Source organism: Belonocnema kinseyi, chromosome 3, assembly GCF_010883055.1.
Source record: "Belonocnema kinseyi isolate 2016_QV_RU_SX_M_011 chromosome 3, B_treatae_v1, whole genome shotgun sequence".
NCBI lineage: Eukaryota > Metazoa > Arthropoda > Insecta > Hymenoptera > Cynipidae > Belonocnema > Belonocnema kinseyi.
The window spans coordinates 99183168-99210635 of record NC_046659.1 but is presented as its reverse complement, the minus strand read 5'-3'; the positions used below and the strand labels follow the sequence as shown (position 1 = coordinate 99210635).

At 23.8% G+C, this 27468-nt stretch overlaps 1 protein-coding gene across 1 annotated transcript in view; it reads right to left on the bottom strand.

Annotated features, from left to right (window-relative positions):
• The window catches only part of LOC117170144 (kelch-like protein 5), a 37393-nt gene extending 13950 nt beyond the window's left edge, over window positions 1-23443 (bottom strand). The window contains exons 1-5 of the mRNA XM_033356692.1: window positions 22832-23443; window positions 19750-19911; window positions 10570-10883; window positions 6073-6168; window positions 5785-5974 (exon numbers count right to left, since the gene is read on the bottom strand). Coding sequence (XP_033212583.1) covers window positions 5785-5974; window positions 6073-6168; window positions 10570-10883; window positions 19750-19911; window positions 22832-23066 — 997 coding nt within the window. The 5' untranslated portion in view covers window positions 23067-23443. The remainder of the gene's footprint in view (window positions 1-5784; window positions 5975-6072; window positions 6169-10569; window positions 10884-19749; window positions 19912-22831) is intronic.
• Window positions 23444-27468: the final 4025 nt, after the last annotated feature.

Here is a 27468-nt window from a genome sequence, read left to right as displayed (position 1 = left end):
CCCGATCGCAGGTGAGTCAGCCGTCCTAAGGGTGATAACTCTCATACCTCCCCAGGCCTAAGTATGAGAGCTTTCTGACTTTGACGAGGACAATGTCAACTCAGACACACTACGGCATCATTCTCGCATCTTAGCGCTCCCCTGCAAGACAGCGCGCCTTCGCTGGTTTCGTTACTACGAAGAGTTGGACCGACGAATCATCCTACACATCCCATTTTCAGGGCAGTTGTCATCGTGGCCAACGTCTTCGTAGCAGCAGGTTTTTGATAGTACTGCTATTGAGTAGCAATATAAGTTATAAACTTTAGATAGTTTAATTCAACTATCCAAAATGCAGAGAGTATCTAATGATTGCAAAGTTCAAGTTAATCACGCTAGCAAATATCTAGTATCCAACATCTCACTATCGAAGTTGCGAAGTATTGGCGAAAATTCTACAAACTCAATTGATTAACCCATTAAAACTCTAAGGCACTTCTTAAAAGAAGCTAAAAATATTATAATGGAGTTCATGAAGATCGCTATACATAGGTTCTAAGTCTTACTTTATGATCAAGGGTCGAAAAAAGTTCTAGTTTTGTGATTCATGTAGTGGAAAACCTCCAGAACAGTATCCAAAACATCGACTTTTTGAAAAAAATATCAATTTATCACATTTATTGTCCACTTACGCCGACTAGGAGTTGTTTTTTGAAAAAAGTGAGTTAAAATTCGTGATCAGCGACCTCAAAAACCCCCAGTAAAGTATTTTCAATGTTTATAAATCGGTTTAAAATCGTAAAACTTGATTTTAATGTCATTTTAATCCAATTTGAAGCAAATTTTCACTTTTCGCGATTTTCTGCCTTTTCATCGCCGTATGGTGGGTTGAAATTTTTGTAAAAAAAAAAACAATACATGGTTTTCGATTCTGAAGTCAAAACAATAAAATTTTTCTTTATTTTTTTTATTTAAAAAAAACCATGAAAAAACCTTAAAAAACGAGGTTTTTCGATCAAAACCCCATAAAAAAGTAGCTGGACCCTACTTTTTTATTGCAAATTCGGATTCAGCGTCGAAAATACATAAGAATATATAGGTCTGGTCAATTGCACAGACACTTTTGTTTTTTTTGTGGGCCTGTGTTTTCAACGAAATAGTGGAATTTTCCACCACTTTAAAAAAAAGAGTTAAATTTCCGACGAAAACGTCCATTTTCAGCAAAATATTAAAATTTTTAATCTGATAGATGAATTTTTAATTAAAATTATAAATCTTTAACCAAACTACTGAATTTGTATAACAAAGTAGATTAACTGTGCACCAAGTATTTAAATTTTCAACTAAAAAAAAGACCAATTTTCAACAAAATAGTTGAATTTTCAACCAAAATCAAATAGCTTTTTTCACCAAAAGAGATACATTTTAAATCGTCAAAGTCTAATTTTGACAAACAAAAAAAAATCCACTAAATTGTTGAGCTTTCAAAACAAAAAGACGAATTTTCTATAAAACAGTTCAATTTTCGAACTGAAAATACGAATTTTCAACAAAATAGTTATTTTTCAGCAAAATAAAATACATAAATTTTCAACAAAAATAGTTTAATTCTCAAATAAAAATATATTGCTTGATATTATTTCAACAAAGAAGATTTTGATTGAAATTAAGCATAGTTGAATTTACAACAAAAAATTAAATTTCAACAAAATAGTAAAATTTAAACAAAAATATATAAAATTTTTTACCAAAAGAAATCAATTATGAAACGGAAAATTCGAATTTTGAAATAAGAAAGAAAAAAAATTTTCACTAAATTGTTGAATTTTCAAACTAAAAAGACGAATTTTCGAAAAAAAGTTTCATTTTCAAACCGAAAATATGAATTTTCAAACCAAAAAGATGAATTCTCGATGAAAATAGATTCATTCTCAAATAAAAATATATTCGTTGATATTATGTTAACAAAAAAGATTTTGATTAAAATTAAACATAGTTTGAAAAAAATGTCAACTAAATTGTTGAATTTTCAAACCAAAAAGACAAATTTTCTACAAAATAGATACATTTTCATACCGAAAATATGCATTTTTTTCAAAACAGTTACTTTTCAACAAAATAAAATACTTTAATTTTTCTAAAATAAAGGAATTCAGCCAAAATAAATTATAATTTTTTGTAACAAAAAAGATTTCCAAATATCAACCAAGATAATTTAGAATTTTTGACCAAGAGATGAATTTTGAAACGAAAAATTCGAATTATAAAATGAGAAAGAAAAAAAATGTCCACTAAATTGTTGAATTTTTTGCAAAATAGTTACATTTTCAAACAGAAAATAGGAATTTAAAAAAAAAGTTACTTTTCGACCAAATAAAATACTGAAATTTTGTACGAAACAAATTAATTTCCAATTAAAATAGACAAATTATGTAAGAAAAATATAATATATGGTATTATTTTAACAAAAAAGATTCTGATTAAAATCAAACATAATTGCATTAAAAAAAAAATGAATTTTCAACAAAATATTTCAATTTCAAGCAAAATGATTTAGGTTTTTTACTAAAAGGGATAAATTTTGAAACGAGAAAGTTGAATTTCGAAAGAAGAAAGAAAAATAAAAGAATTTCTACAAAATTGTTGAATTTTCAAACCAAAAAGACGAACTTTGTACAAAACAGCTGCATTTTTAAACCGGAAATAAGAATTTTCAAAAAAAAAAGTTACTTTTCAAACCAAATAAAATACTCGAATTTTTCACAAAATACATTAATTTTCAAACAAAATAGATCAATTATGGACGAAAAATATAATAATTGATATTGTTTCAAGAAAATCGTTGAATTTTCAACCAGAATAAATAAAAATTTTTTTACTAAAAGAGAGTTGAAAATATATTTTAAACTGACTCGAACTTTTTCGAATTTTTGGTAAAATCCTGGCAAATAAACAAATTTTCTAACGTTTTTCTCGTGATATCTGAAATTTTCAAAAATATTGTTGAATTTTCTCAAGAATCATATAAAAATATATTTATATAACTTTAGAAACAAACTGATAATACTTATTTCCTTGTTCTTAGATTTTAAATTTTTCATACATTCCATAAAGACGATTTTTTTAGAAGGTTAAATTTTCAACAAAAAATTTCCATTTCAACGAAAATAAATTAATTTATTTTTACCAACAGAGATCAATTTTGAAACAAAATAGAATTTTTAAACAAGAAAGAAAAAAATATCAACTATATTGTTGAATTTTCAAATGAAAAAGACGAATTTTCTACAAAAAATAGTTGCATTTTTAAGCCAAAAATATAAATGTTCAACAAAAAGGTTACATTTCTACCAAATAAAATACTTTAATTTTTATAATATACATGAATTTTCAAGCAAAATAGATGATTTCTAAAAGAAAAATATAATATTTAATATTATTTCAACGAATAAGACTTTGAAATAAAACTTAGTTGAATTAAAAAAAGAAAAATGTTCAATAAAATAGTTTACTTTCAACTTGAATAAATTACATTTTTTTACGAATAGAGATCAATTTTGAAACAAAAATTCCAATTTTGAAATAAGAAAGAAAAAAATGTCCACTAAATTGTTGTATTTTCAAACCGACCAATATGAATTTTCAACAAAAAAAGTTACTTTTCAAACAAAACAAAAAATGCTTGAATTTTTATTTTAAAAAAACTTAAATGTTCAAACAAAATAGATGAATTCTCAAAGAAAAATATAACAGTTGATATTATTTCAACAATAAAGTTTTTTGATTGAAATTATAGTTGAAGTCACCAAAAAAAAGAACGAATTTTGAACCAAAATAAATTATTTCCTTGTCCCTGGATCTCTAAATATAGTTTTAAAACTAATTGAGGCGTGAGAAAACTTTTAACAAAATACATGATTCTTTGAACAAATCTAATCGCCACAACGACAATTTTTTTAGAAGACAGTTCAATTTTTAACAAAAAAGTTCACTTTTCATTCAAAATAAATTAATTTTCATGACTTTTCGATGAATTTTTTATCATAAAGGAGGAATTTCATAATTAGAAAGGACATATTTTCTCTCCAAATAAATGGATGTTCAAAAAAAGGTGAAATTTCCATTAAAAATATGACTAAAAAAAAAAACTTTGAACCTTCAACGAAATAACTAAATATGCAACCAATATTTCCGATTATTTGGTAAAATCCTGCGAAATAAAAAAATTGTATTCAACATTTTCTAGCGTTTCATTCGAGACATTTTAAATTTTCTAAAATCTTTTGAATTTTCTCAAGACTCATATATAAATATATTTATATAACTTTAAAAACAAACTTACATATCAAAATTTAATTTTAGCATGAATTTATGCGGTCAAAGAATTTTAACAAATATTTAGAAATTTCAACAAAATAGATGAATCTTTGGCCAAAGAGTGGAACTAATAATTTTTTATTTTTTATTTTTTTATATTCGTGTCATAAAGACAAATTTTTTAGAAGAAAGCTATTATAATTGAATTTCAACCAAAATAAATTCGTTTTTTCCAGTTTTTTCAGTTTTGAAGCAAAAAAAAACGACGAATAAATTGTTGAATTTTCAAATCAAAAAGACGAATTTTCTACAAAGCAGCTGCATTTTCAAACCGAAAATATAAATTTTCCACAAAAATTACTTTTCAACTAAACAGAATAGTTGAATTTTGATAAAAAGACATGAATTTTCAACAAAAATAGATAAATTCTCGACGAAAAAAGTAATAGTTGATATTATTTCAACAAAAAAACTTTTGAATAATATAAAACATTGTTGAATTTAAAAAAAAATTTCACCGAAAAATATGAATTTTCAACAAAAAAATTTGCTTTTTAAACAAACAAAAAATACTTGAATTTCATCAAAAAAGCTTTTGAATGAAATCAACCATTGTTGAATTTAAGAAAAAATAACTTTTAAGACAATAGTTCAATTTCAAATAAAACCAATTAAATTTTTTACCAAAGGAGATTAATTATTATTTTATTGAATTTTTTAACCGAAAAGTATGAATTTTCAACAAAAAAGTTGCTTTTCAAACAAACAAAAAATACTTGAATTTTTACAAACTACATGAATTTTCAAAAAAAAGTAGATGATTTGTCAAAGAAAAATATAATAGTTGATATTATTAAAAAAAAATTTTTTTTGATTGAAATCGTAGTTGAATTTACCAAAAAAGAAACGAATGTAGAACCAAAATGAATCAGATTTTTTTACCAAAAGATAACAATTTTGAATTTTGAAACAAGAAACAAAAAAAATGTTGACTAAAAATCGTTGAATTTTTAAACCAAAAAGACGAGTTTTCTACAAACCAATTGCATATTCAAACCGTAAATATGAATTTTCAACAAAATATTTATTTTTCAACCAAATAAAGTACTTGAAAAGACTTAAGCAAAAAAGATTTCGAAATATCTTTTATAAACTGACTTGAATCCTTCAAAATATACCAATTTTCTTCGAAATTTTCCAGATATATTTTTCGTCACATCTGAAATTTTCAAACATCTTTTCGAATTTTCTCAAGAATTTTAGAGAAAAAAACAATATAACTTTAAAAACCAACTGATAACACTTATTCTCTTATTCTTAGATCTTAATATCTAATCTTATCAGGAATTCAGGCGTTCAAAATCTTTTAAAAAATAGTTATTAAAAATTTTAATTTTGTTTTAAAATTTATTTTCCCCCTCAAATCGAAAAACTACAGGAGCAACTGATAATGCTAGTTTTACAAAAAAGAAAAAAATGCAACCAAACCTTTATTTGCATCCATCCCTCCGACAGCCAACAATAATCCTACGGTTGCCTTTCTGGGTCTAGTTCTTCCCGACTGAAGTAAAGGTCTTCTTTCTGGCAAAAGGTGGTACTTTAAAGCTTCCATTACCAGATCTTGAGCCGATCTCTGGTCTCTGAATACTTCATTACTTTCTATATAATCGGCTATGAACTATTGAAAAAGAAAAGATAATTAATTAATTAGGATTATCTCAAAAAACTATATTTAATGAGACCGAATTGAATTATTTTTATTAAAAAAAAACTCACAGCAGGCGACAGAAGTGGTAATTTGACTAAAGCTAATAATTTACTAGCATCCTTTCGCCTATTTTCGTGATCGTGATCCAACCATGTCATCAGAGCCTATAAAAAAATTATTCAAGATCAAATTTTTTAAGAATCCAGTCAATTATATTCAATATTCATAGATTTTTTAGTCGAAAATTAATTTAACAACAATCTATTGTACAATTATTAATTAATGCAAACATTAAAATAAGGGTCTTTAAACTAATGGAATTTTTTTAAAGATAGTATATATAATGTTTTTAAGGTATGATCTTTTATAAACGGAATAAAACAATATTTAAAATACAAATTAAAAACTTTCAGATTTACTTATTTTAAAGAAAAATGGCTTTTCTATTATTAAAAATGATACTTTAATAATATACTTGAATTTTCAACCAAAGGATTAAATTTTAACCGAAATAATTGAATTTGCAACCTAAAAAGATAAGAGTCTCAAAAAAAGTTGAAAATTGAAGTTCAAAATTAATTCTCCTCAATGAAAATTGAGCTAGTCTATTTTTCGTTAAAAATTTATATTTTGCCTTAAAAATTCAACTATTTAATTTTAAATTATTAGAAATAAAAAAATTAATCCAATCAAATTTGGCTAAAAATTCAACTATTTGGGCACAAAATTATGTATTTTCTTGCAAAATCGTACTTTTTGGTTAAATCTGACTATTTATCTTTAATTAAAATCTCTTTTAAAATCGTTTTTGTTTTTGTTTGCAGATTCACAATTTTAGTCAAATATTAGTTATTTTCTGTTAAAAATTGTTTGCTTTTTTCAACTGTAAATTTAACTACTTTGTAGAAAATTATTTTTTTTTCTTAAAAATTAATTCTTTTCAAGGCAAATGTTTGGTTAAAAACTTTTTTGTTTTGTTTCAAAATGCAAATATTCAGTAAAAAAATTTTAGAAATGAAATTAAGATTTTCCAGTGATAAGAAAAAAAGTTCTTAATTTTTTAACCGAACCCTCAACCAAAAAAAAACGAATTTTCTGCATCAAAATTGGCTGTTCAAATAGAAAATCTGAATTTTTAGCAAAAAATCAAAGAATTCATTTTCAACGAATTATTAAAATTATCAAACAAAGAAATAAACGTTCATGGGAAAAAAATTCAACAAAGTAATTTAACTTTTACCCACGCAGTTGCAATTTCAAATGAAAAACATCAATTTTCAATAAAATAGTTAAACTTTGAACCAAATAGATAAATTTTCAACTAAAAAAATAAATCTTCAATAAACATGATTTCGTAACAAAGTGGTTCAACAAAAATTTTTAAACAAAATAGTTGGATCCTCAAGAAAATAATATTATTTTTCAACCCGAAAGTTGCATTTTTATCCAAGAAAGATAATATTTCTATTAAAACAGATCCGTTTAAAAATCAAAAAAGCAAATTTTCTAATTGTAATTTAATTTTTATTCAAAAAAGAGTACGGTTGGCTTTTGAATACCAAAATATAAATGTTGAACAAGAAGTAATTTTTCTACGAAGATACTTAAATTTTCGACCAAAAAGTCGAATTTTCAACAGAACAGATGAATTTTCAACCATAAAGGAGATAAGTTTCACAAATTTGTTGAATTCTCAATCACATAGTTACATTTTCATCCAAGAAAGATGCAATTTCTACTAAAATAGATGAATTTTAAAATGAAAAGATTAATTTTCAAAAAATAATTTAACTTTCATAAAAAAAAACCAGTTGTCTTTTCAACAGAAAAATATGAATGTTCAAATTAAAAAGACAAATTGAAAAAATAGTGGAATTTTCATCAGAAAAATATGAATTTTAAATGAAAACTAAATTTTCTACGAAAATAGTGGAATTTTCAAGAAAACAGGATGACATTTTAAAAAGATGGTTTAATTTTTAATTAAACAGTTGCTTTCTTATCCAAAAAAGATGAAATTTCTACTAAAAAATATGAATTTTCAAATTAAAAGGACAAATTGAAAAAAATAGTGGAACTTTCATCAAAAAAATATGAATTTTAAACAAAAACTAAGTTTTCTACGAAAATAGTTGAATTTTAAAGAAAACAGTTTCAGTTTTATCCAAGAAAGATGCAATTTCTACTAAAAAATATGAATTTTCAAATTAAAAAAAAAAGTTGATTTTTCATCCAAAAAATATAAATTTTAAATAAAAAGTAAATTTTATTATAAAATTGTTGAATCTTCAACAAAACAGGATGACATTTAAAATTTAATTAACTTTTAATTAGACAGTTGCAGTCTTATCCAAGAAAGATGAAATTTCTAGTAAAAAACACGAATTTTCACATTGAAAAAAATAGTTGATTTTTCATCCAAAAAATATGAATTTTAAATAAAAAGTAAATTTTATACCAAAATTGTTGAATTTTCAGCAAAAACTAAATTTTCTACGAAAATAGTTGAATTTTCAAGAAAACAGTTTCAGTTTTATCCAAGAAAGATGCAATTTCTACTAAAAAATATGAATTTTCAATTAAAAAAAAAAAATAGTTAAATTTTCATCCAAAAAATATGAATTGTAAATAAAAAGTAAATTTTACACCAAAATTGTTGAATTTTCAACAAAACAGGATGACCTTTAAAAAAAATAGTTTACTTTTTAATTAAGCAGTTGCTGTCTTATCCAAAAAAGATGCAATTTCTACTAAAAAATATGAATTTTCAAATTAAAAAGACAAATTGAAAAACATAATGGAACTTTCATCCAAAAAATATGAATTTTAAACAAAAACTAAATTTTCTATGAAAATAGTTGAATTTTCATGAAAACAGTTTCAGTATTATCCAAGAAAGATGCAATTTCTACTAAAAAATATGAATTTTCATATTAAAAAGACAAATTTTCAACAAATATAGTTAAATTTTTATTTTTAAAAGATTTCAGTTTGAAATTTGAACATTCAAATATGAGTTTCAAATAAGAAGTAAATTTTTTACGAAGATTCTTGAATTTTCATCCAAAAAGGATTAATTTTTTGACAAAATTCTTGAATTTTTTACCAAACAGTTATAATTTTATTTAAGAAAGATGCATCTAAATTTTTTTAGTTACAAATCAAGCATTTTAATGCAAATTCGTCTTTTTTGGTTTAAACTATCAAATATTATTTTTTGTCGTTAAAAATGCATCTTTTTACGTTAAAAACTCAACTCCTTGGTTGAAAGTTAAACAACTTTCTAGAAATTCGATTTTTTTTGTTGAATATTCATAATTTTAGACTTAAATTCATTTTTTTGAACTGTAAATTTAACTATTTTATTGAAAATTCAGCTGCATGGTTGTGAATAAACTTTTTTGTTCTTAACTCATATTAAAAATTTTGTATAAAATTAAACAATTTTTTACAAAATTAAACTATTTTGTAGTATATTCTTTTTATCTATTGAAAATTAATTCTCCTTAATGAAAATGTATCCACTCCATTTTTGGTTAAGAACTGATATTTTTTGGTTTTAAAATTCAACTAGTCAGTTAAAAAAAGGGTTAAAAACGAAAGAAATATTAAAAATGAATTTATCTTCTTGGTTTGAAAATTCAACTTTTTGGTTACAAATGTATGCCTTTTGTTAAAAAATCGTATTTTTAGGTAGAAACGATTTTTTGTGCTAAAAATCAAGTATTTTCTTTAAAATTCGCATTTTTTGTTTGAATCCAACTGTTTTTTATTTTTAATTAAAATATTTTTTGATTGAAACTATAAATTATCATTTTTTTCTTTTTGAAAATTTAACTTCTTGGTTGGAAGTTCAACAACTTTCTTAAAAGTGTTTTTTTTTAATATTCAAATTTTAGCTTTAAATTCGTTTTTTTGGTGACAAATTAATTTTTGAAATAGAAATTTAATTATTTCGCTGAAAATTGAACTTATTGAGTGTAAATAAACTTTATCGTTGTTATTCATATTTTCGAATTCTTTGGTCGAAAATTAAACTATTTTCTTGAAAGTTCTTTTTTTTCAGATTCATAATTTTAGTCGAATATTAGTTTTTTTTCTGTTAGAAATTGTTTTATTTTCCAACTCTAAATTTAACTATTTTGTTGTTATTAAAAATTGATTATTCTCAAGGAACATTTTTGGTAAAAAAACCTTTTTTGTTTTTTTCAAAATGCAAATATGTCTTTTTTCATAATTCATCTTTTTGGTTTGGAAGTTCAACATTTGCGATAACTTTTTTTTTCTTTATGGACTTAAGAATAGTGGAGTCCAAGGCCTAATACTATTATCAAAAATTTTAGATAACTGGAATTATAATCATATCAAGTAATTTTAAAATTACCCGAAAGTACTAAAATAATTTTTAAGACTTTGAAGTAGCTGCGAATTAGAAAAAAAAATCAAGTCTTTCGATTTTTCCGAATTTCACAGAACTTTTCAAAATTCCAAAACATTACCAGGTCTTGCAGAATCCCTGAAAATCTTTAATTCAATGTCCATTATTAAATTAATAAATACTTTACATGAAAGATTGTCTCCTCCGAAGGGACGTTCAGATCATCAGACTCAAATAATTTTGCTACTTCAGTGGCAGACAACATGAGGAATTCCTGATTCCTCATGACTTCCATAAAATGTTCAGTCGTGTAAGCATGAGCGACACTTAAAAGATTCGCACATCCCTGAGTCTCTGCAAAAACTCTTATACCCAGACAATTGCTAGGATGAAGTTGTTTTATGAGGAATTGACAACAGGCTTCAACTACTGGATTCAGTTGCAATAAACAAGCTGTTGCCAAAAGAGTTTCAACACTATCTTCCCTCAATTCTATACAACCTAAAACGATTGATTTCATCAATAAAATACAAATTTTAATAAGGGATCGTTCATAAAATACGATACCACTGGGGGGGGGGGGGGGGGGGGGGGGGGGGTCTTACAAAACCTACGGTTGGTAATAGGTGTGGGGCAGTCAAAATAACGTTACATGCAAATTAAAATTTTTAGAATTTAGAGAAATTTCGTTTCTAACAGTTCATATGGTAACGTTTTTATTACGTTTCCAGATGATGAATCTTTTTGTTTGAAAATTCATCTTTTTTAGTTGAAACTTCCATTTTTTCGTTGAGAATTCTTGGATTTGGTTAAGAATATTTTTTTTTCTTCACAAATTAATTTTTTTGTTAGAAAATTGATATTTTTCGTTAAACAATTTAAAAACTAGGTTTTAAGGTTAAACAACTTTCTTAAAAGTAAAAAAAAATTTATTTCTTTTTTAAAAATTCGATTTTTTGGTTCAGAGTTCTTGAATTTGATTAAAAATTCGTCTTTTTTGTAGTAAATTAATGTTTTTGTTTAAAGATTCAACTTTTTGGTTCAGAATTTTTTAATTTGATTATAAATTCGTTTTTTTGTTGTAGTAAACTAATCTTTTTCAGGATGGCCGTTTTAATCGACGATAAAAATTCCCGGTTTTTTCCCGGTTCCAAAACATTATTCACGGTCAATAAAAAAGCTAAAAAAATTTCCATTTGAAGCAATAAAAAATAAACTACAAATTAAAGCACTCAACATGGAACTCATGAGTTTTAAACTTTTAAAACTGAACTTAAAGTTTTTCAATTCAAAAATGCTGTACTCAAATGTTCAATAAAAATAAAAATATATAAAACAAAAGTACTTTTATAAAATATGTAGAGTTCAAAAATTCAGATTCAATACTAAAAATATATATCTACATTATAATTTCCAATGCTCTATGAATTAAAGAATCAATCAATGAACTCTAAAATGCTCAAAATTTTATTATTTTAAGCAATTTTAAGGTATTAAGCTACATTAAAAATTTAAAAAAATATATTTTTTTTAAAACTAAACACTTCTTAAATTACTTTCATCTTAAATAGTTTAAACAACCTTGAAAAGTTTCAAAATTGTATTCCAAATCTTGAGAAATCTAACAATTTTTTTTACATTTTTCAAATTTTAAATTATTCTTGAAATTTTTTCCGAACTTCTAAATATGTGTTAAATTTAATCGAATTTTTCCTACGAGTTTTAGAAAATCCTGCAAATTAAAACCAATTCCTTGAAATCTTCGAGATTTTTTTTTGATAATTTTTGAAACCTTTTAAATTTTTTTTAAATGTTCGCTTAAAATAATTTTCTAAACTAAAAAATCATTTTCAATTTCCCTATGAATCGCAAGAAAATGTTTTTTGATTCTTTTGAAGCCCTGCTTAAAAAGCTTATAGTTTTTTTTTGACATGTAAAAATGTATATTTTCTTTTAAATAAGACTGTTGCTATTTGCACCGAAAATTCATTACAAATAGCCGAATGTTGTCGGTACAAATACTTCGTTAAATTATTCGAAATAATTTTAAATGTTTTAAATTAATCTTGAGTCTTTTCAAAACTTCAAAATATTTCTTAAAATTACTCTAATTATTTCCACAAATAATAGGTATACAATTGTTATTTGTATATACAAAATTAACCATTTCACTTACAAATAAAAATTCTTTTGAAAATAACAATTAAAATTGTAACATATAGAGTTTAAAAGTTCTTCGAAATTTTAACGATTTAAGGTTTTCCATGCCAAATTATTTAGTTTCAATTTGTATACTTTTAAATATTTGGTTTTAATTTAATCGTTTCAAATAAACAGTCAAGTATTGCTAAATATTAAATAATTATCCTTTGTCTTAATGAAAACTTTTTTTAATGGATAGTGTTAGAAAATGAAATATTTTAGACTAAAACAATATTTAAAATTTAATAAAATTCTTTAATTACGAATATATGATTATGAAGTTATTTTTTAATTGAAAATAGTTAATGAGGTTTCAATCTGACGTTTAAATTTTTTTTAATAACTAAGGCTTTTGAATTGAAACAGTTCAATTTTTAACGTTAAAATCTGACAGTTCTTAAATTTGTAACGGATTCAGAATCTTTTTGTCGAATCAATTATTATTCAATTTTTAACACTTAAAGTACAGATCCACTTTGAAAATATTTTATGTACAGTTCATAAAATAAAAGTGGTTCTTATCCAAATTTCTCAACTTTAAACGCTTTTATTTTTTACTTATTTAAGTCTTAAGGGCAGCAATTTAAAATTCTTTAAATTAAAAATGTAAGCTTAAAAATAAAAATCTAAAATGGAAAATTTTTTAAGTAAAAGATTTTCGAATACGATATTTCGAACTGAATGATATCATAATTAAAAATTTTAATTAAGCTATATACTTTTTAAAACTTTTGAAATCGAACTTAGACAGATTTTTCTTTTAAAGATTTGTAAAATTCTCGGTCAAAACATAAATTCACTGTCATTTCCCGGTCTCAAAAAATTCCCGGTCATTTCCCCGTTTTTCCTGGTTTCCCGGTCCAGCGGCGACCCTGTTTTTGTTTGAAAACTCATCTTTTTTAGTTCAAAATTTAATTTTTTGGTTGAGAATTTTAGGATTTGGTTAAAAACTCGTTTTTTTCGGTAGAAAATTAATTTTTTGTTTAAAAATTCATCTTATCCGTTAAAAAATTTAACAGCTAGGTTTTAAGGTTGAAGTACTTTCTGAAAAACTAAAAAAATTCTTTCTTTTTTAAAAATTCAACTTTCTCGTTGAGATGTCTTGAATTTTATTGAAAAATCGCCTTTGGTAGTAAATTAATTTTTCTGTTTGAAAATTAATCATTTTTAAGTAGAAAATTTTACTTTTTGTTTAGGAGTTCTTCAAGTTTGTTAAAGAAAGCGTTTTTTTCGGTATAAAATTAATCTTTTTGTTTAAAAAATATTCTTTTTAGTTTAAAATTTAACATCTAGGTTTTAAAGTTTTAACTACTTTGTGAAATATTAAAAAAATTCTTTCTTTCTTAAAAATACAACTTCATCGTTGAGAAATCTTGAATTTTATTGAAAAATCGCCTTTGGTAGTAAATTAGTTTTTCTGTTTGAAAATTAATCTTTTTAAGTTGAAAATTTTACTTTTTGTTAAAGAATTCTTAAATTTGGATAAAAAAGCGTTTTTTTTTTGTAAAAAATATAATCTTTTTGTATAACAATTATTCTTTTTGATTAAAATTTTAACAACTAGGTTTTAAAGTTGAACTACTCTCTTAAAAATTAAAAAAATGTTTTTATTTTTAAAAAATTCAACTCTTTGATTGAGAATTCTTGAATTTTATTGAAAATTCGTCTTTTCTGGTACTAAATTATTCTTTTTGTTTAAAAATTCATCTTTTTAGTTGTAAATTCAACTATATAATTAAGAATTTTTTATTGTGTCAAAAATTTTTTTTTTTGTAGAAAACTAATCTTTTTGTTTTAAAATTCATATTTTTGGTTAAAAATTTTAAAACTAGATATTAAAGTTAAAATACTGTCTTAAAAATTTTTTGGTTGTGAAATCTTCAATTTTGTTAAAAATTTGTCTTTTTGGTTTAAAATTTAACAACTAGGTTTCAAAGTTAAATTACTTTCTACAGAATTAAAAAAAAAATTCTTTCTTTCTTAAAAATTCAACTTTTTGATCGAGAATTCTTGAATTTTACTGAAATTTCGTTTTCTTTTTGTACTGAAATCACCCTTTTGTTTAAAAATCCATCTCTTTTAATTGAAAATACAACTTTTAAGTTAAGAGTTCTTTAATTTTGTTAATAATTAATTTTTTTCGGTAGAAAGTTCATCTTTTTGTTTAAAAATTCATCGGTTTGGTTAAAAACATAACAACTAGGTTTTGAAGTTTAACTACTTTCTTAAAAAATGCATTTTTTGGTTGATGATTCAAAATTTTAGTTAAAAATTCATCTCTTTAATTGGAAATTGAACTGTTTTTTTGAAAATGACTTTTTATGTAAAAAATTAACTTTTTTAAAAAATTGAACTATTTTGTTGAAAATTCGTTTTTTCATATTTGTATATTTGTATCGAAAAATCGTCATTTAGTCTTCAGTGAACAAAAAACAACTATTTAGTAAAAAATTCGTTGTTTAAAAAAAATTATTTTCTTTATTAAAAGTTTAAATATTCCATTTTTGGTTGAATATTTACATTTACATTTCCACACGGTCACGTAGACCTAAAGTTCCTTACAGTGTGGGGGAGGGGGCAAAACAAAATCAGTGGTTATCAACGGGGGGGGGGGATCAAAACTTGTCAATATTAGTAACGTATTTTATCAATGATCCCTAAATTATAAAACAATATTATAATTATTATCATTACACTCTTTCAGGGTATCCAGGGGGGGTACACGATAAAAATCCCGTACATTTACCGTACAATTACCGTACACTTTTTGAAAATTGACGTACAAAATAAATTTAAAAAATTTCAATCTTAGGAGGTGTGTACTTAAATTACTTAACAAATTATAGGCCCTCTCGAAGGCCCCCTCCCTCCATAATAAACCGTATCAAAATATTTCTACCCCCCTCCTCTCTCTTACTGTACGTAATTTTTAGTTTCAAGACATGTTTTGCTAATTATTGCTAGTAGAATTAGGCAAGAATAAAACAGTAATTCAGAAACAAATTTAAATTTTTTTAATTCATTACTTTATTTTGAATTAAAAAAATTTATTTTTTACTATAAAAGATAGCTTTTTAACAAAATACTTAAATTTTCAAACAAAATCATTGAATTTTTAATATAATAGTTCAATGTTCAACATAAAAAGAAAAATTCCCTACAAAAAAGTGTTATAGTTTATCTTTCAATAAAAAAATGAAATTTATACGAAAAAATTTTTTTTTTGACAAAAAAGACGAATTTTCAACCAATAAAGATTTTTCACTCAAGAAAAAAATAAAAGTTTATCTAAAGTATTGAATCTTCAAGCCGAAAGATGAATTTTTTCTACAAAAATTGAATTTCGAAAAAAAGCATTTCCAGCAAAAAATTAATATTCCAAAAAACTGATGCATTTTTACCCAACAAAACTGAAAATTCAAACAAAGAAAATATTTTTTTTCAAGAAGAAAGGAGAATTTTCAACTAAAAAATATGATTCTTAAAAAATGGAAAGTTAAATTTTCAAATAAAAAGTAAATTTTAAATAAAAAAAGGGTTCTCCACTAAACAGTTAAATTTGTAGTCAAAGACATAAGCATTCAAACAAACAAAATTTTAACTATTGAATTTGCAATTAAGAACCATTAATTTTCAAGAAAAAATATAAATCTTCAAAAAAAAAATGATTTCTAAAGAAACTAATTCAATTAAATCTTGCAAACGAAATAGTTAAATACTCAAGGAAAGAAAAATAATTTTTAACCAAAAAGTTGCATTTTCATTTTTAAAAAATAGAATTTCTACTAAAGCAAATGAATTTTTAAATTGAAAATATAAATTTTCAAAAAAATACTTAAATTTTCTGTTACAAAAGATTTCAGTTGACTTTTCCAGATTGATTTGTGAATTTTTAAACAAGAAATAAGTTTTAACGAAAATAATTAAGTTTTCAATCGAAAAAGACGATTTTTTGCCCAAAAAGAATGACTTTTTAACCAATTTGTTGAATTCTCTACCAAACAGTTGCATTTTTATCCTTAAAAAGTTCAAATTTCTCTTAAAACAGATGAATTTTTATTTCAAACCTTTTTTAATAGTTTTATTATCATCCAAAAAAGATTTCAGTTGACTTTTCAAGATCAAAATATGAACTTTGTAACAAAAAATAGATTTCTACAACAAAAGTTTAATTTTCAATGCAAAGAGACGAATTTTTGTCAACCAAAAAGGATGATTTTTTAACAAAATAGTTGAATTCTTTACCAAATAGTTACATTTTTACCCAAGAAAGATGAAATTTATACTAAAACAGATCTATTTTTAGCAAAAAAGACATTTTTTTTTTAAGTTGAACTTTAATCCAGAAAATATTTAAATTAATTCTTCAACACCAAAATATAAATTTTAATCAAAAAGTACATTTTCTACAAAATAGTTAAATTTTCCAAAAAACAGCAGAATTTTTAACTAAAGGATATAACGTTTCAATAAAATTGTTGAATTTTCGAAAAGGCAGTTGCATTTTTATCCAAGAAAGATGCAATTTCTGCTAAAGCAGGAGAATTTTTAAATCAAAGAGACAAACTTTCAAAAATGAGTTAAATTTTCAACCAAACAGTTGCATTTTTATTCAAGAAAGATGAAATTTCTTCTAAAACAGATGAATTTTTATTTAAAAAATTCTTCTAATAGTGGAATTCTTATCCAAAAAAGATTGTAGTTGACTTTTTAAGATCAACATATGAAGTTTGCAATAAAAAATACATTTTGACGACAACAATTTAATTTTCAATCCAAAAAGACGACTTTTTTTCAACAAAAAAAGAATTATTTTTTAACGAAATAGTTAAACTCTCTACCAAATGGTTGCATTTTTATCCAAGAAAGATGAAATTTGTATTAAAACAGTTCAATTTTTAATAAAAAACGCCAAATGTTTTTTTTTCTTCAAAGTTTAACTTTAATCCAGAAAATATTTCAGTTCATTTTTCAACACAAAAATATAAATTTTAATCAAAAAGCAAATTTTCAACAAAACAGCAGAATTTTCAATCAAAAGATGGGACTTTTCAATAAGATTGCTGAATTTTCGAAAAGACAGTTGTGCATTTTTATCCAAGAAAGATGAAATTTCTTCTAAAAAAGATGAATAAAAAAACATTTAAAAAAATGCAATTCTCATCCAAAGAAGATATCTGTTCACTTTTCAAACCCAAAATAAGAATTGTAGGCAATAAGTTAATTTTCTGCTAAATAGTCGAATTTTTAACTAAAATGTACGACTTTTTAACAAGATTTTTATTTTCAACCAAACAGTTGCATTTGCGTCCAAGAAAAATGAAAATTCTACTAAAACAGGCGAATTTTTAAATCAAAATGACAAATTTTCAAAAAAAAAATGTAAATTCAGCAAATCTTTCCAGCCTATCTCCATAGATTTAAAACATATTTCAAATACCTCTGAACTTTGGAATGACAAGGAACGCATGAAAAAATGCAAGTAGTTGAAAAAATATAAAATGGATAAACTCATATTGAGCATTTTTATATTTTGTTTTTTATTTATTTTTAAATCCTGGTATTTTATCAGGCAAAGTTCTGAGATACTAAAAAAAATTCTGAAATTCTATCTGAAAAAAGTATTTAAAAAAATTTAAATAAATATAATATGGAACTTGTCAACTTTTTAAGATGATTTATTGTAAATAAAAAACCTGAGATCTTAAAAAAAATATCCAAGCATTTTAAGAAGCTTAGCTAAAAAAATAGAATTTAAATATGAAATACAAATCTCAGTTTTCTATTTTCATTTTTTCAAGCTCTTACTTTTTTTTAGTGTTTTTTTATCAATAAAAAGTGCAGAGGTATCTGAAATAAGAATGTTTAAAGCTATAACTATAAAAAATATATTTTTTGTGATTAACTTTTATGAGCAAGAAAAGTTAGTTGAAACGTCTTTTATTATATAGGGTATAAAAATGAATCTCTGGGGTAATTTTTCTCGGTTTCCGAAATAATAAAAAATAAATATTAATTATAAAAATTAGGAAAATATTAATTTTCTGCCGCATTTTAATAACGCGAAAAACGTAATATTTATTTACATGGGGATATCAAAAAATGATCAATTTTAGTTAAATTCTCGCTGCCAACACTTTTAATTAAATTTTTTATTTACCAGAATTTTTAGAAATATAATTTCTTTTAATAATATATTTGAAATATGTTAATAATAATTTTCGCAATACCTTTTTTCAGCGAAAAACTGAATTTTTAAAAACTTTATCACGTTTCTCGCAAACAAAATTGATTTTCTATTAATGTTTTTTTCTGTTCCAGAAAGTAAATATTTCATTAAAGAGTCATTGTTACGTTTGAAAATTCTGAATAAACGAACCATTTTTCGTTTAAAAATCTTCGACAATACTATTATTTTTAAATATATTTAGTAGACATTGTGAAAAAAAATATATAACATTTACAGAAAATAAATTTATTTGTGAAAAAAATTATAAAGATAAAAAATTATGTTTGTCCATGAAAAAAAAGGTATTGAAAAATTATTATTTGTCGAATTTTTGAATAATATTAAAGGAAATTAAATTGATAAACATTTAATTAAATAAAAAATACGAAATAACTCGTCATTCAAACTCCCCTAATTTTCCAGGACCTTTAGACGCAGCCTTAAAAATTAAATTTAAAAAAGTGCAGGCAGCAAGTATCGAACACACCATTTTTCGGCCATTTTTCAAAAACGTTGAAAATTTTCAAATTGTAGCTTTGGCAAATTACTATTCAGGCATTGAAATTTCAATTTAAAAAATTATGAACCGAAACCCATATTGATAACTGCCAGTCTCCCCTTAGTTGATTTTTTTGTCTCGAATCTTAAAAGTTTAAATATTCCCAAGCGACGTTTTACTTTTTGGTAGCAAATTTAGTCAAATACGGTGATTTAAAAAAACAAAAGAAATTTCCATACTGCTCCGTCTATGAAACATAAAAAAATTTCCGCTTTAAAATTAAAATCCCGTGTATGTACCGCATTTCCGGCACGCTGGACACCCTGTCTTTACACGATATACGGATTTTTTTTCTAAAAATTCGATTTACGTATTAAATATATATTTAAAAATCTAGAAGGAGTTCTTACATAATAATAAAATATACAATAAATTACCAGTATAACAATATCGGACTAATGCCCAAAGAGCATCGCCGTCTACTCCTTTTAATTCTATTTCAGTACGAGCAGATTCTCTCATCGAACTGGTAAACATTGCTGCAAAATATTCAGAGCCAGCACTGAGAACCAGACGATGTGCTGGAAAACGCTTTCCACCTTGAAGAAAAATATTTATTTTGGTTTTGACATGTCGAAAAATTGGTTTTTATTACTATGAAAGAAGTGTTAACCAAAAAAAGTTCAAAATGATTCCAAATTTTAAAAAAATGTAATTTCTCACCATTGGACAAGTCGATTAACAATTTACAATTTTTTAATTTTTTGTGTATGAAAAAAATGTGTTAAAGTTTTTGTTGACAAACTTTATGTAAGTTAATAATCTCAGATTGAAATGAAATAGGAAAAAAAGTTTTTCGTTGAAATATAGTATTTAAAAAAATGTCGAAAAAATGAAACTTTGTCAACTTGTACCTAAAGCTGCGAGAAAACGATGGTTTCCATTTTTTATTTTTTGGCGATTTTTAAATAAGCTAACGAAAAAGCGAACATATTATTTTTAAGTTTGTGAAAACTTTTTTTTCATACATTTCCGAATCTTCAAACTTAAGCCATTTTTACACAAGATCCGTAAAAGTCCCTTTACATAGGATCCGTGAAAAATATTTTAAAAATTTTTGAATTTTATTTTTATGGTAATAAATAACTTAAGATGAAAAAAATTTAAATAATTTTAAAAAGGAGACAATTTTAAAATTAGTGCATTCATACAAATACATAATTTTATTTTTAATAAATGAATAATATTTATTAAGAAAAAATCACTTATTTACAGTGAACCCTTGCCTTCAAGACAAGTAGAAAATACGTTTATAAATATTTATTAAAAATATAATAATACAATATTTTTACGACAAAATTATTTTTAATGTTTAGAGATTCCAAAACTATTATTTTAATTTAAAATAACAATGATTGAACAAATTTTTAATTATTGTTATTTTCGTTTCAAAAGATAATTATAGAAACTTTAATTTAATCATTATAAATAATTTTTTGTAATACAAATATTTGATAATTTTATTTTAAGTAAATAAGTAATAATTATAAAAAATTATAGTTGTTTAAACTCGGAATTTTCATAAACCGTTCAAATTTTTTAAAAAATATTATTTATTTATTATAAATAAAATTATCAAATATTTTTATACACGATTATTTTTCATGTTCAAGTTTCCAAAATTATTATTTTATCTTGAAATAACAATTCAAGATCAAACGATAATTTTAGAAACTTTAATTTAATCATTAGAAATATTTTTTTTTAATAAAAATATTTGATAATTGTATTTTAAGTAAAAAATTAATAATTATAAAAAATTATAGTTGTTTAAACTCGGAATTTTCATAAACCGTTAAAATTTTTTTAGTATTATTTATTTATTAAAAATAAAATAATCAAATATATTTTGATAAAAAATAATTTTTAATGTTCAAGTTTCCAAAATTATTAAATTCAAAAGATGATTTTAGAAACTTTAATTTAATCATTAGAAATAATTTTTTTTTTAATAAAAATATTTGATAATTGTATTTTAAGTAAATAAAATATTGTTATAAAAAATTATTTTTAATTTTTAAAGTTTCCAAAATTATTATTTGGATTTAAAATAAAAATGATGAAACAAATTTTAAATTATTTTTATTTTAAATTTAAACGAGAACTTAGAAGATTTAATCATTAACTTTTATAAAAAAGTTATTAGTTTTCTTGACCAATATTTTTTTAATATAAATATTGGATTCTTGTATTTTAAGTAAATAAGTAATAATTATTAAAAAATGTAATGGTTTAAATTCGGGAATTTTCTTAAAGATATAAAAAAATATTTTAATAAAAATTATTTATTTATTAAAAATATAATAATCAAATATTGTTATAACAAAATTATTTTAATTTAAAATAACAATAATTGAACAAATTTTCAATTAATGTTATTTTAAATTCAAAAGATAATTTTAGAAACTTTGATTTAAACATTAGAAAGAATTTTTGTTTAATAACAATATTTTACCATTGTATTTTAAGTAAATAAGTAATAATTTAAAAAGTTATAATTTTTTAAACTCGGAAATTTTCATAAACCGTTAAAAATTTTTTTTTAATATTATTTATTCATTAAAAATTAAATAATCAAATATTGTTATAAAAAATTATTTTTAATTTTTAAAGTTTCCAAAATTATATTTTTGATTTAAAATAACAATGATTGAAGAAATTTTAAATTATTTTAATTTTAAATTCAAACGAGAACTTAGAAGATTTAATCATTAACTTTTATAAAAAAGTTATTAGTTTTCTTGACCAATAATTTTTTTATATAAATATTGGATTATTATATTTTAAGTAAATAAGTAATCATTATTAAAAATGTAATGGTTTAAATTCGGAAATTTTCTTAAAGATACAAAAAAAATATTTTAATATAAATTATTTATTTATTAAAAATATAATAATCAAATATTATTTTAATGTTTAGAGTTTTCAATACTATTTCTTGATTTTGAAATAACAATGATTGAACAAATTTTCAATTATTGCTATTTTAAATTCCCAATATAATTTTAGAATCTTTAATTTAATCATTAGAAATATTGTTTTCAATAAAAATATTTGATAATTGTATTTTAAGAAAATAAGTAATAATTTCAAAAAATTATGATAGTTTAAACTCGGAAATTTTCGATTTTGATTTTTTTTCGAAATAGAATTTTCTTTCACCTCTTTTTATAATATAATTTTTTTTTTAAGTGGAAACACATCAAACTGTATCATCCAAATTTGATACTTAGATTCCTTTTTTTCATTCAAAGAATATCATAGCTAACGAGGAATTTAAATTTATTTTGAATTTAATTTTTTAAATATTACAACACCGACAAAACTTTTCGCAGATTTTGTAAACTACATGAAAAATGCTCTAAACTCCTACTGTAAATTTGTAATTTATTTACAAAAAGGTAAGAAATGACAAAGAAATTAATCCTATTCTATATAAAACAGAGAAAGATTTCTTACCAGCAATGAGAGTAACATCGGTGAGTTGTTGTTTTTGCAGGTATTCTTCCATAATTTTAAGACTATTTTCTGCATGTTTAGGGACTCGAAAATTTTCATCTTGTGTGACTGAGACTGTCGAGGCAATACTCGAAATACTATATTCACTCGCAGAAGCATCTTTTTGTGAAAATCTTGTTTCCGGCTCTCCTTTGTTCGAGTTCATTATTGTCAGGGAAGAAGGCTTCCCTGACATTGTGTATCCCAACAAATCTGACGATTACACTTGATACGATGAAGATGCACTCGAAACTGCTGTACCTTCTTGTCTTTCGTCCACTTTTCTTTTCATCTGCAAGGTCGAATTATCGAGACAAAAGCTAAACTCAGAACAGCGAGAACTCTTTGTTCCCTCTCTGAAAATTGCCCGCAACGCCTTTCATTTTGACAGTTCCGATGTAAACAATGCACAAGTGTCAATGTATATAGTGATAGAAATCTGCAAATCACAGAACAGCGAGTATTTCTACGTTCTGAAAATTTCCACCAATCTCAGATTACAATTTCTGTTAAAAGCGTAAAGTGATTGATGAAAATTGGATAAATTATTGAAGTGAACCAATGAAATATAATCAAAAATCTTGTAATGGAAAATTGTATAGGTTAGGTTCTGAGGCTCACTCCTTTATCTCTTTCTCTATCTTTTATGCGCAAAGCCGATTGCGCGGATTAGGGTACTGCCCATATATTTCCGGCATTATTGGTTGGTTGATCAGCATCATCAGCATTCAGTTCTTCAAGATGGCTGCCTAATTGTTTAATCCTGGTCAAACCCATGCATCGCCCCCACTTTTCTGTTTTCTTACGATCCGGAGGGGAATTGTCGGTTAAACTAATCCAACATATAGTGCCACAAAAGGTAGGTCTGTCTTTTTCATTAAATTGCATTAAGAAAAAGCAAAAATAATTTAAAACTTAATGCCGTTTGCAAATAAACAAACAAACAAAAATGAAAAAATAAGTCTAACTATTACTAATTGTTTAAAAAAAGAAAAAGTCATGAAAAATAAGTAGATTAATATGAATAAAATTTTATTTTTGAGTTACATTTTTAAAGCAGTTCGAACTTTAAATTTTTGTGATTTATTTTGCTCATATTATTGATTTTATTATTTGTTAAAGTTAAAAAAAATTATTTTTTGTTAAAATTATTAATGTAGCTAATAAAAAAAATTAATAACATTAAAGATCTTAATGACAAAAATATTTTTAAAATATGCATGATCAGAAAAATGAATAAAAAATGTATGACATATATTGTATATTGAGGGAATAATTTGGTAAAAAGTCAATTAAAAGACTAATAAATGAGAAAGTGGACTTAATATTATTTAACATAATGTATATATTTATTTAAATTGAACCGTATATCATATATACATGTATACAGTGCAATCAGTTTTTTGTTGCTTAATCTTTAAAGCTTTTTTCTCGCTGCATTCAACCCCTAATAATTTTATTTAAAAAAATTAATTTAAAGGAGATTTCGAATTAAATAGTTAATTATATTATTGCAAACCTCATTTCTAAAATACACAGACTATAAACTATCAAACTCTATAAACAAACGTACCGTTCAGCTTGACGCTCCGAACTTTTGTCTTCTCTATTTGTTTATTAACCATTTCTCTACTCAAAGCATGGAAAAACTGAAGTATACAAAACAATTTTTTACGCTTTGATAAATGATCAGGAGAACTTTATATTGTCCTAAATTAATGTTTCGGGAATCATAAAATACAAATAATTTTTTAATAATTCCATTTATTTGTTGCAAACAAATTTAATAAACAAATTAACAAACAGTCTTATTATCGGTAAAATTTTTTGGTGCTAAAAGTGCTTCACATTAATGTAGGAATGACATTTAATGACAAAAATAATTAAAAATTTTATAATAACTATTGTTATAAAAAATTCTTGTGGCAAAATATTATAATTTGAGATTTTTCAAATTATTATTTCCTTCAAGCGCCAGGAAGAATTCAGGTATTTCCTAAAACAATAAATATTTAATAATATTTGATCAAATATAACAATTTAAATTTTTGTAAATACATTAGATAAAGAAATTCAAAATTTTTGTCCTTTCGCATCGAATTTTTTTTCACACTGGAAATATTTTAATCTTTAATCGCTACAATGGCTACGGATATTCCTAAACAATGTATCTTTGATCATATTCAGTGGAATATAAAAACTTACATGTTTATAAACAAGTTACATAAAAAATGTCCCAATGTTGGCAGCTTCACTTGGAAAAAGTCGGGTTTGCAATTGTAATAGATTGGAAATGAATCATAACACTGCATGCTAAGATTCACTCAATACAAAATCTTTTGACAATAACCCACCGACTTGTCCATCAAAGAAAATTTAAATTTGATAAAACCTTAAGTTTAAATATGTTGTCACAAGAATTGCTAATAACAGTGGTTAATGTTAACTCTTGTAATATTTTTGTGACTAGCAGTCATTCGTCCAATAGCTTAAAACATTTCCAGTGTAACAAAAAATTTCTATGCGAAAGGGCAAACATTTTAAATTTGTTTACCTAATTTGTTTGCGAAAATTTAAATTGTTATATTTTATCAAATATTATTCAATATTTATTATTTTAAGGAATACCTGAAGTCGTTCTGGCTATTGAAGGAAATTATGATTTGAAAAATCTCAAATTCTAATATTTTGACACAAAAATTGTTGATCACAGTGGTCAAGATCTATAGAATTTAATGATTTTTGAGTTAAAAGAGAAAAATTCAAAATCGCAAGGAAATTGAAGGCTCTGGATATTTACGTACGTTTGTTTATAGATTTTAATAGCTTATAGTCTGTTTATTTTAGAAATAACATTTGCAATAATATAATTAACTATTTAATTAAAAAGCTCCTTTAAATTAAAATTTTTTAATAAAATTACTAGGGGCTAAATGCAGCGAGAAAAAAGCTTTCAAGATCAAACAACAAACAAATGATTAAAATGTATAAATTTATATATGATGTTTGGTTCAATTTAAATAAATATATACATTATATTAAATAATATTAAATCCATTTTCTTATTTATCATTCGTGTCATTGACTTTTTACCAAATGATTCCCTCAAATTATTTGATTTGAAAATTGATTCCCTCAAACATTTTAATTACAATTACCACTACTTTTTAATAATGTTTCCTTCAAAACTTGAATTATTAAGATTTTAAAGGTACAAAGGTTCTTTACTTTACAAATTAAGTTGTAGTCTTACATATTCTAATTATTATTATATTTATATTGGATATAAGTAATATATTTTTCATTAATTCTTCTGATAATGTATATGTTTTAAATATTTTTGTCATTGAGGTCTTAAATATTATTAATTTTTTCATTTGCTACATTAATAATTTCAACAATAAATAATTTTGTTTAACTTTAACAAATAATAAAATCAATAAGATACGCAAAATAAATCACAAAAATATAAATTTCGAGCTGCTTTAAAATGTATCTCAAAATTAAATTTTATTCATATTAAACTACGTATTTTCATAACTTTCTTTTTTGAAATAATAAGTAATAGTTACTCTTATTTTTTCATATATTCATTTTTGTTCATTTGCAAATAGCAACCAATTTTTTGTTATTTTCGCTTTTTCTCAATGCAATTCAATGAAAAAAACAGACCTACTTTTTGTGGTGCTATCTGTTGGCTTAGTTTAATAGGCATTTCCCCTCCGGATCGCAGAAAAACTACTACCGCATACACATACACGGTCGAGGCAGGGGGCTGATCATGGTACATGGAAAATAGAGAAAAAGCATCGACATAAAGTACTGGACCGCTGGCTATGGCTGTTGGAAGTGGACCAGGGAATAGAAAGAAAGAAAAAATTGAGAAAGTGAACCTGTCCTTTTCTAAGGATGGTGATTAGTTCTACTCATCTTTCATCTGCTTTCGTTAGAAAAAGATCAACTGACTAATCACCAATTATCATCTTTAGAAAAGGACAGGTCTACTTTCTCAATTTGTCATCTCTTTCTATTCCCTGGACCACTTTCGACGGCCGTAGCCAGCGGTCCAGTACTATATGTCAATGAGAAAGTGACCAAAATAACCAGAAATGACTACATATTTGTCGTTTCAAAATAGTTACATTACTTCCCGTTCCCGAAAATGGCGCTAGTGATAGATAGATATTTATTTATTTTTCAGCCCAACGGCCTTGAAAAATTGGACTTGGTTTACATTTCTTTTTCTTATCCATCCACTCTTGCATTAAAGGATTTTTTTTTTGACAACTAAAACAAAATAGAATCTCTATATGGATTAATAGTAACAATAATGGTTCTCTATACACTCATATTATACATTTCTCTACTTATCTAGAGTTAATTATATCCTCTTTTCGCTTTTCCAAAAGTCTTAACCAATTACACACATTCTTATTGCCTGCCCTACCATTTAACATTTCTTCAATTTCTGAATTTGGTCTATCTATTAATTCGTTGTCTCTAATTAAATGTTCCAGTGTACCTTTTTCTCTTTTACATAAAGCGCACATCTGACTTCCTTCGTCTAACCAATATCTAGATTTTTCCTCTAAATTGCC